General features: G+C 41.3%; 1 protein-coding gene across 14 annotated transcripts in view; it reads right to left on the bottom strand.

Annotated features, from left to right (window-relative positions):
* LOC132194826 (protein alan shepard) overlaps positions 1 to 14,862 on the bottom strand; it is a 143,809-nt gene that overhangs the window by 69,134 nt on the left and 59,813 nt on the right. For 9 of the 14 annotated variants that reach the window (XM_059616366.1, XM_059616371.1, XM_059616373.1 and 6 more), the window contains one exon: positions 7,961 to 8,014. The exons of the other annotated variants lie outside the window; for them this stretch is intronic. In XM_059616366.1, coding sequence (XP_059472349.1) covers positions 7,961 to 8,014 — 54 coding nt within the window. The remainder of the gene's footprint in view (positions 1 to 7,960; positions 8,015 to 14,862) is intronic. 14 annotated transcript variants of the gene reach the window in all.

Here is a 14,862-nt window from a genome sequence, read left to right as displayed (position 1 = left end):
TGACGGTTGTCACTGCTGGAAAGGCAATAAAAACGCGCGCGCCATCAAGATTTTATATCGATACACCCAGCCGCGTTCGTATGAAATTTCCTCCTCCGACAGAGTGTTTGTGTTGCCGGCCGTGAATAATGGCCGTTGTTGTTTCCACGATATAAATTTCGGACAGATTAGCGGCGCAAAAAAAAATGGGCGGAGAATGCAAATTTTGACACTTTGACACCGGTGCGATAATTGCTGGCGGGCTTGATAAATAATAGCGTCCAGATTATCGCATGCAAATTTTCAGTCCGTGGTCATATCTGCGTCGATTTACGATTTGACGTTGCGTCCCCCAAAAAAATTTTCGTTGGATTTACTCCAACTAAAAATCTGCGCTTAATTGCAAGTTCAGCAGTTTAATTAAGTGTCTGGTCTCGAATCGAAACATAAAAATCAATTTATCAGGACAAACTCGTTCCTGCTGTTAATAAATAAAACATGGATCTGTGGAGGGAACGTGGGCTCGGATTTTCGGTCTCACGGCCAGAGAAAAACGCGCACCTGCTCTTGTGATGCTGCCGGACGTCCAATCAGGTTTGTCTTCCTCTAATCAGGCAAGACACGAGTGGAAGAAAAAACATTCAAATGAACGTGTCAATATACATAAAATTCCTGCATTAATTTCAGGTGCCGTTCACCTCTTAATTAAAAGCGTGTGTTTTTCCCCTTCATTCATATTTTAAATAACAACTCACGCCGCATGAAAACGCATCTTTTGACAAGCGACGTGATCGATGATTGATGGTTTTGTACACGCAGCGAATATCACAGGCGCGCAGACGAAAAGTAATTAATTTGGGTTTTTGTTTCGGGCGAGTTCATTAATCGTGCGTATTTGCAGAGGGAGCCACAAATCAAAATTCAATCTCGCCGCTAATAACAGGTTTGGTACACAAATTAAATGATGCGTGCGCGCCGATAATTATATCGATTCGGAGAAAGAACGAATAACTCACGCAGAGTGCACGGCGAGTAATTAATAAATTACGCTCGGAAATGAAGCAGCAAGTGAAAATGAAGAAAAGAAGAGCTGCCAAGAGATGAGAAATTGATAATAAGCGTCCGAAATTCCCGAGTTTGTTTAATCGTTTTTGCTCTAGCTGCCGGGATTAATTATTCCCGCGAAATTTCGGATGAGAATTTGCGCACAGGCAGGCGAGTAATGAACTCGGAATTTATTACGACAGGCGGAGGGAAGTTTCGCTCAAGCAAATACGGCACCAAGTGAACAAAATTAATTTTACCGAAATTTGAATTCCTTCGAAAATGATTTATAGACAATGGGCGTCGATTTAATTAACTTTGCAGCCCATCTTTGCTTATTGGCAGATTTTTCCCACAGCTTTTCAAGGTCCGTTCAACTCTCGCGGCAATTTTTAATTCACTGATGAATTATTATTATTTCTCAGGGGAGACTGTTGGGTGCAGCACCAAAATTCTCTTGTTGCCTTGTGATATGCAAACAACAACTTTCAGGTGCGCGCACAGAGACCGCTCGAATGAATCGTCACGAAGCGGCGAATTAAATTCTCCGGCGGCAGATAAATCTTAATATAAATAATAAGCGGCCGTTCGTTTTCTCTCGGGCTGCATTAGCATACACGTCGCGAGCGGTGATTTATCCCCGTGTTGTCCGTAACAAGTTAGTTGTTGTGTAGCAATTTATTACCGGCGGGTACACACAATGTTTCAAATGCGAATTAACGAGTTGGGAGGCGATCGACGGACGCACGGCCGTGCACTTTGGCACGACTTGTCAGCCTCCTGGTGAATTATTTTTGTTCTATTACCACACAGAACATGGCATCGAATTACTCATTATTCAGTACATTTTTCCATCATTAAAAATAGATATTAACATTTTTACGAAAAATGAAATCTTTTTGTGTTAAAAAAATCATTTTTTTGCGGAATTCCTTTAAATAATAATGAGAATTTTACCTTTTTGCAATCTGGCCATTGATTTCTACTCTCTCATCATTTTGATTGAGTAATTCTTAATTCAAACGAAATAAAAATATTTAATTAGAGCCCCTCCTCAAAAGTTTTTCCTATTTCAGATTTGCCACGATTCCAGTAGTGATTTTTATTTCCCGCAGCCGGTGAAATGACAAAGGCTGCGCAAAATGAAAGAGAAGAAAAGGCAATTCCACTTTTGTCTCGGGAGAGTGGCTGCGCGAAAGTTTTGATTTTTCCCTTTCCTCTTTTTTTCCTGCGTTTGCTTCGCGAGAAGAGAGACGAAAATATCCTCTCCAGCACAAATCGAATAAATCGGCTCAACAGGCGCAAAAACAAGCCGGGCCGCATTTCATCAGCAACGAAATTAAGTGACAGCAAAAAAACGAAGCTTGGTGAGCGCGCGAGAGAAGAGAATTAACTGGGGAGCAGCAGTCGTGAGAGGGCGCTAAAGAAGTTTATTTATTGCAGCATTTTCTTTTTAAAACAGAGCTTCATCCCAGGAGAAATACACACGTATAAGTCTGCGTGCCGAGATGGAGAGGAGAGGACCAAGAGGAAAAATGGCATTATAAGAATTTTTATCACGGCGCTCTCGCATTTTATTCCGGCTCACTCTCGAGAGCTGCGTCATAATATTCAAATGGGAAAACGTGCAAAACAATGGCTCTCCTTTGCGCGCGCTAACCCCTTGAGACCCTTATCATGTAAGGCTATTTATCACACACATGAGGCCTCGCGCAACCGATCCAAGGGACAAAGCAAAACGCCGAAATATTGACGCGAAAAAATAGAAATGATTAAAGAAGCCCCAGTAATAAATAATTTCATTTTTCTTCCATTTTCAGTTACGAAACTCTTGCATTTGGTATATTTATCGATTTTCCGAGCGACGGCGGCTCCCGTTTTTTGCTGGCTGCCGTTGATGCGCGGAAATTTATGAGCTATAAATATAATATGGCTTTTATTTTTTACACACCAGAATGCTTCGCGCTTTTTCCCGCCGAACGTTCCAAGCGAAAATGTATTAAGGCAGAACAAGGGACGCTCATTGTTGCTCGCCTCAATTTGCTGGTGCGCGAGAGAGACGAGAAGAGAATAAAAACACAATCTGCAACCAGCGGCATAAAAAATTTAATATTGTGTAGAGTGTATTGGAGAAATGTTGCGTTATTAGTTATCAATAGGCATAAAAGATGAAAATTCAAAAATTAATCAACTGCATCGCTGCTTCAAAATGCGGCATTTTCTATAGCTCGCAATCAGAAATGGATTTTTGTTTTTCATTTCAAAATTTGTAAAAAGCCACTGGAACCGCAGAAGTCTTATCCATTTTAATTTCCTGCTTTAGATTTGCAAGAGGTCGTTGCCTTAAATGGGAATTTTGAAAGAGAAATAACAATTTTCAAGCTTAAATTAGTTTTGCTTTTTAGATTAATTCACCCTTGTGAGTAACAACCACAGTTTTGTTATAACGGGTTTTTTTTCAGAGCATTGTGTTGAATTTCAATTTTCAAGTCTCCAGCAAAGTGTGCAAATTCACTGTTACCTGCTGCTGTTTCGCCTGCATTTCAAAAAGCAACAATGAAAGTCTGGGCGGTCGGTGGCGCGCACGATTATCAGAGTCAATTACGCCATTTGCGCGCACCCGCATCGTGCCCCGCCGAGACCGCCGCGAGAATGAATGAAGTTTTGTGCCTGCGGAATGAAAAAGCCACCGCCATGAAAAAAAAACAGCGGGTTAGTGCGTCGGCCGAATCAATGTGGCAAAAGTGCAAATCATCAGAGGGAAATTAAAAGCAGGAAAGAAAAAAAAGAGAGGTTGCGTGCGACGACGCCGTCACTTTCATTACGCCATTACTAATCCTGCGGTGCACGGATCGTGATAAAAAGCGGCGGCGAATTGGTGATAAGGCATGTGCGTTCGAACAAATAAAACACAAAGCAAGTAAACAAATTCCTAGCTGGTTTTTTATATATCAGCCGGAATGGAAATTTTTTCCATTTGTCACCGCGGCCGGATTTTTCATCCTCGGTTGGTGCAGAAATCGATATTGCGTTTGTTTTTACGGAATTCCATTTACGGTACTTGCGCGCCCTACACACAATTTTAGCCTCCAAAATGCATGCAGGAAAAATACCTACTGCGTGACGCACAGAAATGCTTGGGAATTTACATGTCAAAATGTGGCCATTTCTACGATTTTTCCTAGAGTATTTCTTCTCTATTTTATAATTTAGGTTCCACTCTACTAAAGTATGTATTTTTTTTTTTGTAAATTGTTATTCCAAATTTCAAATATAAACAAAATATAGACGATTTCATCAAATCTCCATATTTCTGAAGTGGATAATTATATTTTTTTTTTTTTAACATTCTCGCAAACTCCAAAGGGAGGATGAAAGAGGTTTTATCCGTTTCGTGCGACCATCTGCACGCACAAACCGATCGATTCAGCCGCAGCGTAATGAGCGAAAAAATCGCTTCAGAGGCGAGCAAAAGATGGTGCTGGGGCCAAAGGCCGAAGCATGGGGTCATCGGCGATATACACTCGCGCAGCACGTTAATTATTAATATCAAATTATTAACCACTACGTCGGCAACGGGAGAGGAAAAAGATAACTGTTCTCACCCGCCGCTTTTTTTCGATTCGGAGAGTTGGGAGAAGCGAAAAAATCACACACACGTTTCTCACGAATAAAAAAGCTGCGGGAATTAATGGTGCGCAAATTAATTTGAATAATCACGAGACGCAGGGAAAAAGAGAGAGGTTCAATTTTTTTATGCGACCGACGCGGTCCGTCCGTCAGTTTATGTGTGCAAAAGTTGTTCAAAATTCACTTCATCATTTTTTATGTATATTCAGGGTTGGAAATTATGAAACAGTACCATCGCTCATCGTTAGATCATTATATTTGCACATGAACGAATATAAAAGTGCTCGAAAATTACACTCGGAGAGCGTGGAAATGGAAAAAAGGAAGGCTGGCTTTGTGTGTGCTCGGCCGGCGCATACGGCAAAAAGTTGTGTGGGCATGAAAGTGTAATTTTCTCCTGGCCGCGCTGCTCTTTTTTATTCATTACAGCTCGTGCTTCATAATACTCTTTTGCGCGGCAGTATGCAGAAAAAAGTGATAATGAAAGAAGTGATACATCAATATTGCGCCCTAGAGCCGCTTTTTGCCCCGCACTCCGGCCGACACGGTTCATAATTGCCTTTGCTTCAAAATTCGCTTTCATAGCGCACTATTCTTTGCATTTCATCCAATTTGAAATATGGCCTACTACAAGTCTAAATTATTATTTCTCATATTGAGATTCAAATCGCCTTGATTGCTAAATTTTTCCATAAAGTTTTCGAATATAACTTTCGTCAACTTAAAAACTATTTTGAAAGAAAGCAAATAACATTTTTCGTACTATTATTAAATCGAGCCCCAACCCCAACAAAAAAATTAAGTTAACTACTTTGTGATTTTTAATAATTATAATTTAATCATAAAATGATTTAATTAGGGACGTTGTAGCAGTTTCCCTGTCCATTTTGACTAAATATGAAATTCTAATAAGGAACTGTGCGTGTGGTTTAATTTCCTTAAAAACACGGGAAGAATTTCCAAGACGTGTCGCTGCGAGGGACGTTTTTCTCTCCCGTGGAAACGTACATTCATGGGCGGCACAACACGGTTTCTGATCGCTGCTCTGCCGGCAGACGGACAGAAGCGAAACAAAAAACAACAAAGTCAGCATGAAACCAATTAACTCGGCAAAAATCAGGCACGCGAAACAAAAAAAAAGCTCTCCTCGATGTGCTCCCGACGAAAAAATATATGAATTCCGCGTCGTTTTTATTCGGTCTAGCTGCTTTTATTGCGTGTAAAAAGAGGTAAAAAGTCCATATACCTGTCTCTGCAGACACAGAGCAGAGGTAGCGAGAGAGCCGCGTGGCCGCTCGTCGTTTGAGGCTTTAAATAGATTTGTAGCAGTTACGCCAACAGTTGGCAGAAATAAAAACGCTCAGCGCACCAATTCTCTTCTCATTGAGTCTCTTCGTGCAATCAACAGACGTTTTTTACAACTGAAAAAAGTAAAGCAGGCAATTTTTGGTAAATAACATCGTCAAAAAGTTAATTAGCTCGGAGCTTTTTAAACGCTTTAGCTGATTTTAATCTTTGTGGGGCACATTTAGTCAAAATGGCGTCCGATATTAATTGCACCCCTTTGAATTAATATTACTTTCGTGTGCAAAGGGCGATAATCGCCTGCCGATCGATTTTCCACACCGTTCCGAAATTTCGGGGGTGCATTCGGCTGCGTGCGTGCGCGGCCACCCGCATCAGATAAAGCGTCCGGCCGCTCTCTATAAATGGCAACTTCACTTACGCTCGCATTATTACAAATGTGCATAGGCGAGAGAACACCCCTTTGCTCTCTCCGTACCATAATTTAATATACCCTTTTGATGTGCTAAAAGCTGCTCGGCGAAATTTCTGCTCACTTTTGCACCAAAACTCGTGCGCCGAGAGTTTTGTTTGTGCATACGCGCCGAGTTAAATATTTCATGCACGCATGGCCAATTTTCGCCCCCATTTCCGCCTTGATTGTGTTTTTAAACTTTTAAACGGCCGTCGGGGGTTGTATCGACAGAGACCCTTGAAAGCTGCACGGGTTATCGCGCAACATGCAAATTTCCAGTTGTTGTTATTACGGTTTCCTTTTGGTGTATACGCGTGTACTGAGAGTAGAGGAAAATAAAATTACCACGCGAGTTTCGTGTGAAAGTCGAAAGGGGGAATGGAGCGGTGCCCTATTGTGATTTGCCTCTGCATTTAACACCTGCTCTTGGAGAAAAAGGTCTGGTCTAAATCTGAAAGGGTAATCTTTCAGATATGCTTGAAAATAAATTTCTTAATAGAGAGGAAAAATATCGTTTGGCCGAAAGCAAATTTTTTCTTATTATTCAGCAGGAAATTCTACTTGATGAAGTCAAACTAGCTCGTTAAGGTTTATTCGACTTTAATTTGGCGTAATGACCGCACGTTTATTTTTCGACGCTGGATTAGAATGGCAGTAAACAAAATTACCGGCGGCGGGACGAAAAGCTGCAGAGAAGACTTTTGATGGCAGCTCGAGTCTATTTTCAGCCTCGCGCATATTTTAGCCAACCTGCGCCGTCGCCGTTTGTTGTTGTTATTATCATTGCCACAAAGGGTATGTTGCTAACTTGTTGAGAATTGTGATATTAAATAACATCTCTCTGGGCGCGCGCGAGTGCGGCAACAGAGCCGCTGGTCGTGGCGTTTTATTATACTCGCGTGTTTGGACAAATTACGAGCTCTGCGATGGAAAATGGATGTAATCGGCGCCGTGCACCAACTCGGCATGAGCGACGCCAATTATTTGTAATAATAAATGTACGCACGACCACATTTTTGCATGACAGCCTCAAAAATATTTCACGCAAAATCGATCCGAAAGAGCGACATGGGAAAATTGGTAAGGAGCACCTGTTTGCAAAAAATCTTTGAACTAAAAACCACGAAAATTTTTTCCTCCTTAATTCACCAATTTAAAAAAAAAAAAAAATCTTTAAACATTCAAGCTACTCCTTCCCCTGAAAATTGACTTGATTCTGTGATTTTACTGATTTAATCTTGTATGCGTCGTCGACAATCACGTGCATCCTCTTCATCTTTGTATTTACAATTTAATCCATTCATCCGGCCGATGTTTTGTTTCGATTCACGGCCCGAGTGCCGCATGTTTTCCGGGCACCTGCACCGGTCATTTTGCACCTGTGCCGATGATGAATTCGCTCTGTTGCCGCAGCGTGTCTTTTACACACGAGCGCGGGGTCATCAATTATTCGCGACCGCCCTTTCTCTGTTTTATCCAGCGATTTATTCTCTCAAATGTGGCCTTTTCCATCACATTTTGTCCCGTTTTTAATGTCGGAATACTTACGACCGCTGTTTCACAGGCCAAACGTGCGCAGAGATGAAAAGGAATGGTACTCACCTAAAACAAAGAGAATTTCGACATTAATAAATGTTTACAAAAAATAAATATTTCGAAAATGATATTCTTTTGTAGGAGTTTAGGAAATTTTTAAATAATCAATTTTTCCAATTTTTTTTTTTTACAGAAAAATTATCCATTTTAGTTGCAAGCATTTTTAAGTGTATATTCTTCATATGAGCATTTTCTCTCTCAATATTTTCACATCTGTTTTCCAAGTTCATGCAGCTGTGCTTCATGTACTCCTTTGAGTTTTCAAAAAGGTTTGCTTTTTACGCTCGCACACTGATTGTGATTGGGAAACCAATTCGCCACACATTGCGTAGAGTTGATAAGAGACTCCGCAACATCGTGGCTCTCTGCGGTTTCTATTTGAGCCGTCCAATTTATTTCTCGACGCTGCTCTTTCACTCTCATCAGCTCGTGTAGTAAAATTGAGGTGCATTAATCTATGACGAGACTGAAACGAGATATTTCTGATTGGAAACCCGATATTTGATGATAAATGGCCGCGCGCAAGGGTGCAGTTTTGGGTTTGGGCAAAGAAAGAAAGACAGACTGGCAGCATAATCTGGCCTCCATCTCTCTCTGTCATCAGATCCGAGCGTATCCAAAATAACTCGCTGACAAGACTCATAAATAAAGACGAAATTTTAAACTGTGAGCATAAAAAATTTGCATTTTTTTTTTAACAAATGGCGTTTAAGATTACATATTTTAGGAAGCAAAAAACACGGATCGGATACGAAATTTAAATAAAAATGAGTAAGAAAAGATGAAAAACCATTTTGTTCTAAATTTTGGAAATTTTATAAGTTTTGGATTTTTGAATTTAGAAAAATTATATACATATCTTCAGCTGGTTAATTTTGATTCGGTTGTTATTGAAATTTAAATTTTTTATCAATTCGATTTTGCAAGATGAAATTTAAGCTCGCCGTTGCTAAGCAGCCAGTGGCCCCCGCAGGGTCTACGATGGCAATCCCGATTTGCGAATTTAAGAGCCCCGGACGCGCAGTATCTAGGGACTTTATTACCGAGGGGGCGCGCGAATGTTATGTGCAGTTCAATTACAAACACACACGCTCGCACTTTACAGCGTCGTCTCGCTCGCGAAAGCTAGGACGCTCCATCTTCGTTTCATTAGGCGTAATGGCCGTGACATAAAAACATACATGCGCCCCTGCTTTTATCGCGGCGGGGCTCTGCCGGTGCTGCCCTCGTCGCAATTTTCCGACGAAGTAAGATTGGTTTTCGATGCACGCGGCGGGCAGTGGTAATTTATTTATTGCAGGGGCCTGCAGAGATTGATGCTCGCAACGAAAACCAACCACTGGAACACGAGAAGCTCCCAGATGTATTATTTCGCCTCGGATGAGAAAACGAAGCAGCGAATTTATATTCGCAAAAGGCCGCAGATGCGCATTTCTATACGGATGGCTGTGGATTAGGCCCGACGTCTAATTTACGGTCTGCCTTCTTTTAATTTGCGCTCATTCGCGCCGAGGGTCAATAACTCTCCTGCATTGCAACAGTCTGGCCAAGACCAAGTACATATATGAACTGCTGACTCCCTTGCCGACGCGCTAATTGCCCGCTAATTAACCAACGTTCTATTGAATTCCGATAAGAACAAGGAAATTTCATAAATCATATATGCCGCATGACAGCCTGTTTGAATTATTTCGTCAAACGGCATTCCTCGTATATTGTTGTGACAACCGGACGGAATGCACACCGTTTCGGAGCCATAAAGTTTCTCTAATTCTGGAAAGGGACACTCGGCGGGTGTCGTAAACCTGTCGGTATGCCGTAGTTGTTGGTGACCAACCGCGGGCTGATTCCAATGTTTATGAGCAGGAGAGCAACCAAGAGTCGTAACTAAATCTTTTGGCGGAAATCATCTTGGGAATTTTCTTTGTCCCACGGTACACTTGAAAAATGTTGCCAAAAAAAATATGAGCAAAATTCTGACCACGTTAGAAATTTTGTAGCAAAAAATTTGACTCTAACGATTTAAAGCATTCAATAATAATGACAGTTTCGAATGTGCAAATTACATTCAGTTTTTTATTTTTTACCAACTGAAAATGATTATGGATTTGTTTTGTGAAAATTATTTACTGAACTTAAAATCCCATCTAATTGTATAAACGCAGGCACACGAATTTAGATTTTAAATCTGGTTGAAAATTGGATAGGAAAATGCTGTTGCGAAAGAAATGTGTTTCTATGAGGTAGGTCGGTCCACTTGGCGAAATTGACACGTCACACGGGCACTCGAGGAATCCCAAAGGTACACCCAAAGCAAACAGCACCGGAATTGGGCGTCGAGTTGTTTACTTTGCCGATTGCTGCGAAACTGCACCAAAAGTGCCGACCTTGCGATTCACCAAGGCGGCAGCATAATGATCCGCTTTCGGCGCTGTGCGTATGAGCATGAATAATAATAAAATTGAGCGCACACAGGCAATAAAGGTTTCCAATTTTGCCGGGGCACGATAATGCTGGCATAATGTACACACGCGCCTGCAAAGCCCGCTGGCAGCATGAATAGAATTTTATTATTACGCACACGCATTAGAAAATATAATAATATATAAACGCGCGCGTGCGGCGGATTTTCATTTTCGGCGACAATAAAATCTCGTTATGCGTAGAAGCGGCAGAGACAAATATTATTATTGCCGGCTGCTGCTGCTGCTTTTTATTTAAGGGCTGAGACGCACGAGTTATTAAGACGGACGGCCCGAATTCGGAGTCTTCATCATGAATGGGCGCGCCTCGCCAAGACATAAGCCTTGCTTCTTTCTTACGCGCGGCGGTCGCGGAAAATTGGCTGCTCTCGGAATCGGAGCCAATTTCGCCTCGAGACGACGCGCCGAGCTTGTTATTTTTAATGGCATTGTTTCAATCACAACGCCAAACACACGCATAGACTTGCTTTTTACTTAAGCTCGGACGGACGGAAATATACACAGAGTAACTTTCGATCTTGGCAAAATGATACGCAGAGAAAATAAGAACTGTGCTCAATGATATACAAGAGGAAAAGCAATTGAATCTATAAATACGTTCTTTCATTTGTAAAATGTCTTCTTTGGAAAGAAAAATAACAGACAACTTATAAGTCTGCAACTAACCGTTGGTCGTATTTTTAGTATTCGGCAAAATTGAGCTCAAAGTCAGAGAGAAAAATATTTTCGTCCCAGTATGATTAAATCGCATACAAAAATCTCTTTTTTCGGACACCAAATTTTGTAATTTATTTTGGTGTGCTCTGAACTTGCTCTCAATCTTTTGGCCGCTGCAGCAGAGAAAAGAAATTTATGGTATTATTTTATCAGGTCGAAAATCTGGGTGCGGCGATCAGCACAATTTCCACAACGGTGCGCGCGTGGTACATATTCGGTGCTCTCTGGCACCATCAAGTTTTATATGTACGCCGGCAGCACAAGCGGTGGATATTGTATGTATGGGGCTGGCGCGCGCGGAGGAGTGCATAAGGGCCCCTTTTTGCTTCGCGTGCGTATCGATCTGCAGAGTACGCTCGCTCGCCACGCCGGCTACCAGCCAGCCAGCCAGCCAGCGAGAGTGACTCCGTGTGAGCCGCAAAACCCTTTTTTCCCGCAGCATCTCTGATACACCGAGCCGATAACCGTCGGGGACACAATCGATGCCGCCCGCCAAACACCCCCGCCCGCCCCCCGCGGCACAAAAATTCGCCTGCTTTTGGCCTCGCTTCACTTTCTGCTCCCCTCCGAAGACGCTCAATTTGAACACAGAATTAGTGGTTGGGGAAAAAAAGGGTACCAGTCAATTTTATTAAATCATTTTAAATTTCAACTGAAACTATTTAACTGTGGCCTGGAACCTGGAATTGTCTTTAAAAAATTTAATGAAAATTAATCATATCGTGAGGCTCTACATTTTTTTTAAGCTCAAAGTAACATCAGTTTTCAGCAAAATGATTTCAGAAAGAATTAGAAAGAAACTAAAATATAATGAAAATTTGACTCTAGTTTGTACATTTGGTTACAAAATCTTAAGTTTCAATAAATAAAAAAGTGAAGATTTAGAGATTTGGCGACGAAATTAATCGGAATTCGGTGCATCATAATATGGTGTTCTGTGAAAAGTAATCCATTGTATATAAGCGTGCATGTTTAGACCGCGGATTATGCAGTGCTGGCCGATGATTCTGTCCGACTTAAATCAAGATTAAACCGAACAAGCCGGTTGCATGCATGCACGCGCCTAAATCTGAATTAACGGCCTACGCGATGTTCAATGGCTCGGGAAGTATGCGAAACGCGGGAAAACAAGAGCCCACTGTGGGCAGAGATCGATGCGAAATTTCACTGGAGGGTGCAGCTGAGACCAACTAAACTAGGGATCGGATTGACTAGGGGTCAATAGCGGCTAGGGAATAATATTGTTGTTCAGCAGAAAAACGCATCTCAATTCATTCATGAAAATTACCATTGTTATAGATTTGTAGAATAGTGGAATTTACTACATTTTTGTGATTAAAATTTCTTCCATCTTCATTGAAATGGAGAAGTCAGATTGTAGACTTTAAATCAAATGCATTTTATTGACTAGACTGATAATATTGCAGCGCATACATATTAAGGGAGCATTACAAAGTTTCTCTATGAGGTCAGTTTGCATTTTGATGCATATGCACAATAAAATATAGCACAAAAGTCAGCAAAACTTTTTTATTCACATGAAAGCTTAACGGAAAATTCTAACTTTGCCAATGCAATAATTCCCAACTATGCAAAAGCGGCGTATAAGGGTTAAAATAAGTAAGTGCATTAGTCTAGTTTCCAAAGGGAGAGGATTATACGTTGCAGCTGAATAATGCACCTTTAGCCACGTCACAAAAGCCGTATTAATACCCCGCTCAGCAACCAAAGTTGCATCAAAATTAGCTTTGTGGAATCCATACGAAAGACCCTTCAAAGAAACGCGCAGCAGTATGATATTGGGATAAGCGGAATTTAACTGCAAGGACGCTTATTTTGAAGTATTTTTAAAGAAAAATGTATATTATTCAAATGTAGAAAACCAATTTTCCATTAACCCAAAGGATTTAAAAAAAAAATGATAAAAATACAAAATAATTCTCCTCTGAGTGAAATTTCCTCTTGTTTAAAAACTTTTGACCAAACACTTTTCCCTAGCGCAATAGGACTTAATTAAAATCATTTTAAAACCGCAAACTGTGAAAAGAACATTTTTGGTCTCATTATTGTTTACCGTGTCCTGTTTTAACACAAATGGACAAAAGCGGGCTATCGCGGAAGCCGGAATCCAAATTAAAAAGCGAACATGAAAGGGTGGTGAAACAAAGCGGGCGATAAAAAGCTGCAGAGACTGACCAATCCTCCCTCCCTCTCCAACCAGACGCAAATGAATGCGAAAAAGTCTAAAATTAACAGGGCCGAGGTTTCGGAATTATATTTGCACGCACGTCGGCTCTTCATTATATTCCGCACTCTCTGACAGACGACGCTGATGCTTATTATTATTGCGTCTCATTGTTCCACAGCACATGACGCATGTACAACTGCACAGAGAGAGTCCTGATTAATAAAGCACACACCGGGACGCTCCGGTGAATGAACAGAGCGCCGAATTCGTTTGGGCCGGGCTCGTTAATAGGTGTATTGTGCGTGTCCCTCCGCCGCATTCAATTTCGCGTTCGGTCCTTCTCGTCAAATAGTACACGTCCCTGCACTTGACGTCGGCCTGCCTAATTTCGTGTTTGGACAGGGCTTTTCATGCTCTCAGCACTTGTCAAAATACACCAACTTGCAGGTCAGTTTATGTGGCGCGTCGTTTGCAGTGTTACGAAAATTCTGAATCAATTTTGTTTCAGTAATTTCTAGGGTCCCATAAAAATAAATTCAATTTAAATCAAAATTAATTAAATTAACACAACCAAATGTTAAAAAAAAAATATTTTTTCCTCCACAAATAAATGAGAAATAGAGCAATAAAGCTGATTTTGAGATAAATTTCTGTCAATAAGTTGTTATAAATTTTTTTATGAGCTTTACTTTTTATGGTCATACTTTAATCATTTCATCGCCCTGTCGCAAATCGTGATGAAAATAAGAAATGGCCAATTGTCATGCACTCGCGGCAGCAGAAATAAAAAATAATTCTTTTTCTCCCCTTTTTGTGCTCGTATAATTTTTTTCTCAATGGAGGGCGCGGTCAACGTGTTTTGTGACACCCAAATGGCAATTTTCGCCAACTTCCAGGGGCTGCACGAACTCAAATTCGACAGCGGCGAATCAATTTCCAATCAATTTGCACTCTCTCTCAGCAAGCTCTGCGCAACCCGAAACACGCGCGTGACATTTCCCCTGCTGATGTGTTTGCGTTCGACTTGGATGGCCATGCCGAGCTAGAGATCAAAAGACCGCAAATCGACACCAATCACCAAAGGCAAATCGACCACAACATTTATACATCAAGTTCATACCTTTGTGTCTCTCCAAATTGCCGACCAATTCAAAAACATGGAAAATTTAGAGGAAAAACGAGAGGCCACACCCCTCTGCCGGATATATTGCGATAAAATGTACACAAATTGTGTGTCGATGGGCGCCGATTTCCATCTGCCGCGGTTAATTAGCAATTAGCCGGCGTGGGCTGCGATATCGCAGTGGAATTCGTGCTTTTGAGCTGTTGGCAACCGCTCGAATGTGCATTATGCGAGTAATTCGACTATGGCTTTTGGGACTAATAATGCGCTTGCATATTTTGCCGCGGAGAGTGCTTTCGCCTCGGCTTATCCCCTGAAGCCGTTTTACTAAAATAAAACGTGT

This window comes from Neocloeon triangulifer, unplaced genomic scaffold (genome assembly GCF_031216515.1).
Source record: "Neocloeon triangulifer isolate White Clay Creek 2 clone unplaced genomic scaffold, ASM3121651v1 ptg000008l, whole genome shotgun sequence".
Taxonomy (NCBI): Eukaryota; Metazoa; Arthropoda; class Insecta; order Ephemeroptera; family Baetidae; genus Neocloeon; species Neocloeon triangulifer.
The sequence above is the reverse complement of the archived record's forward strand: the minus strand, read 5'-3'. Positions and strand labels throughout refer to the sequence as shown.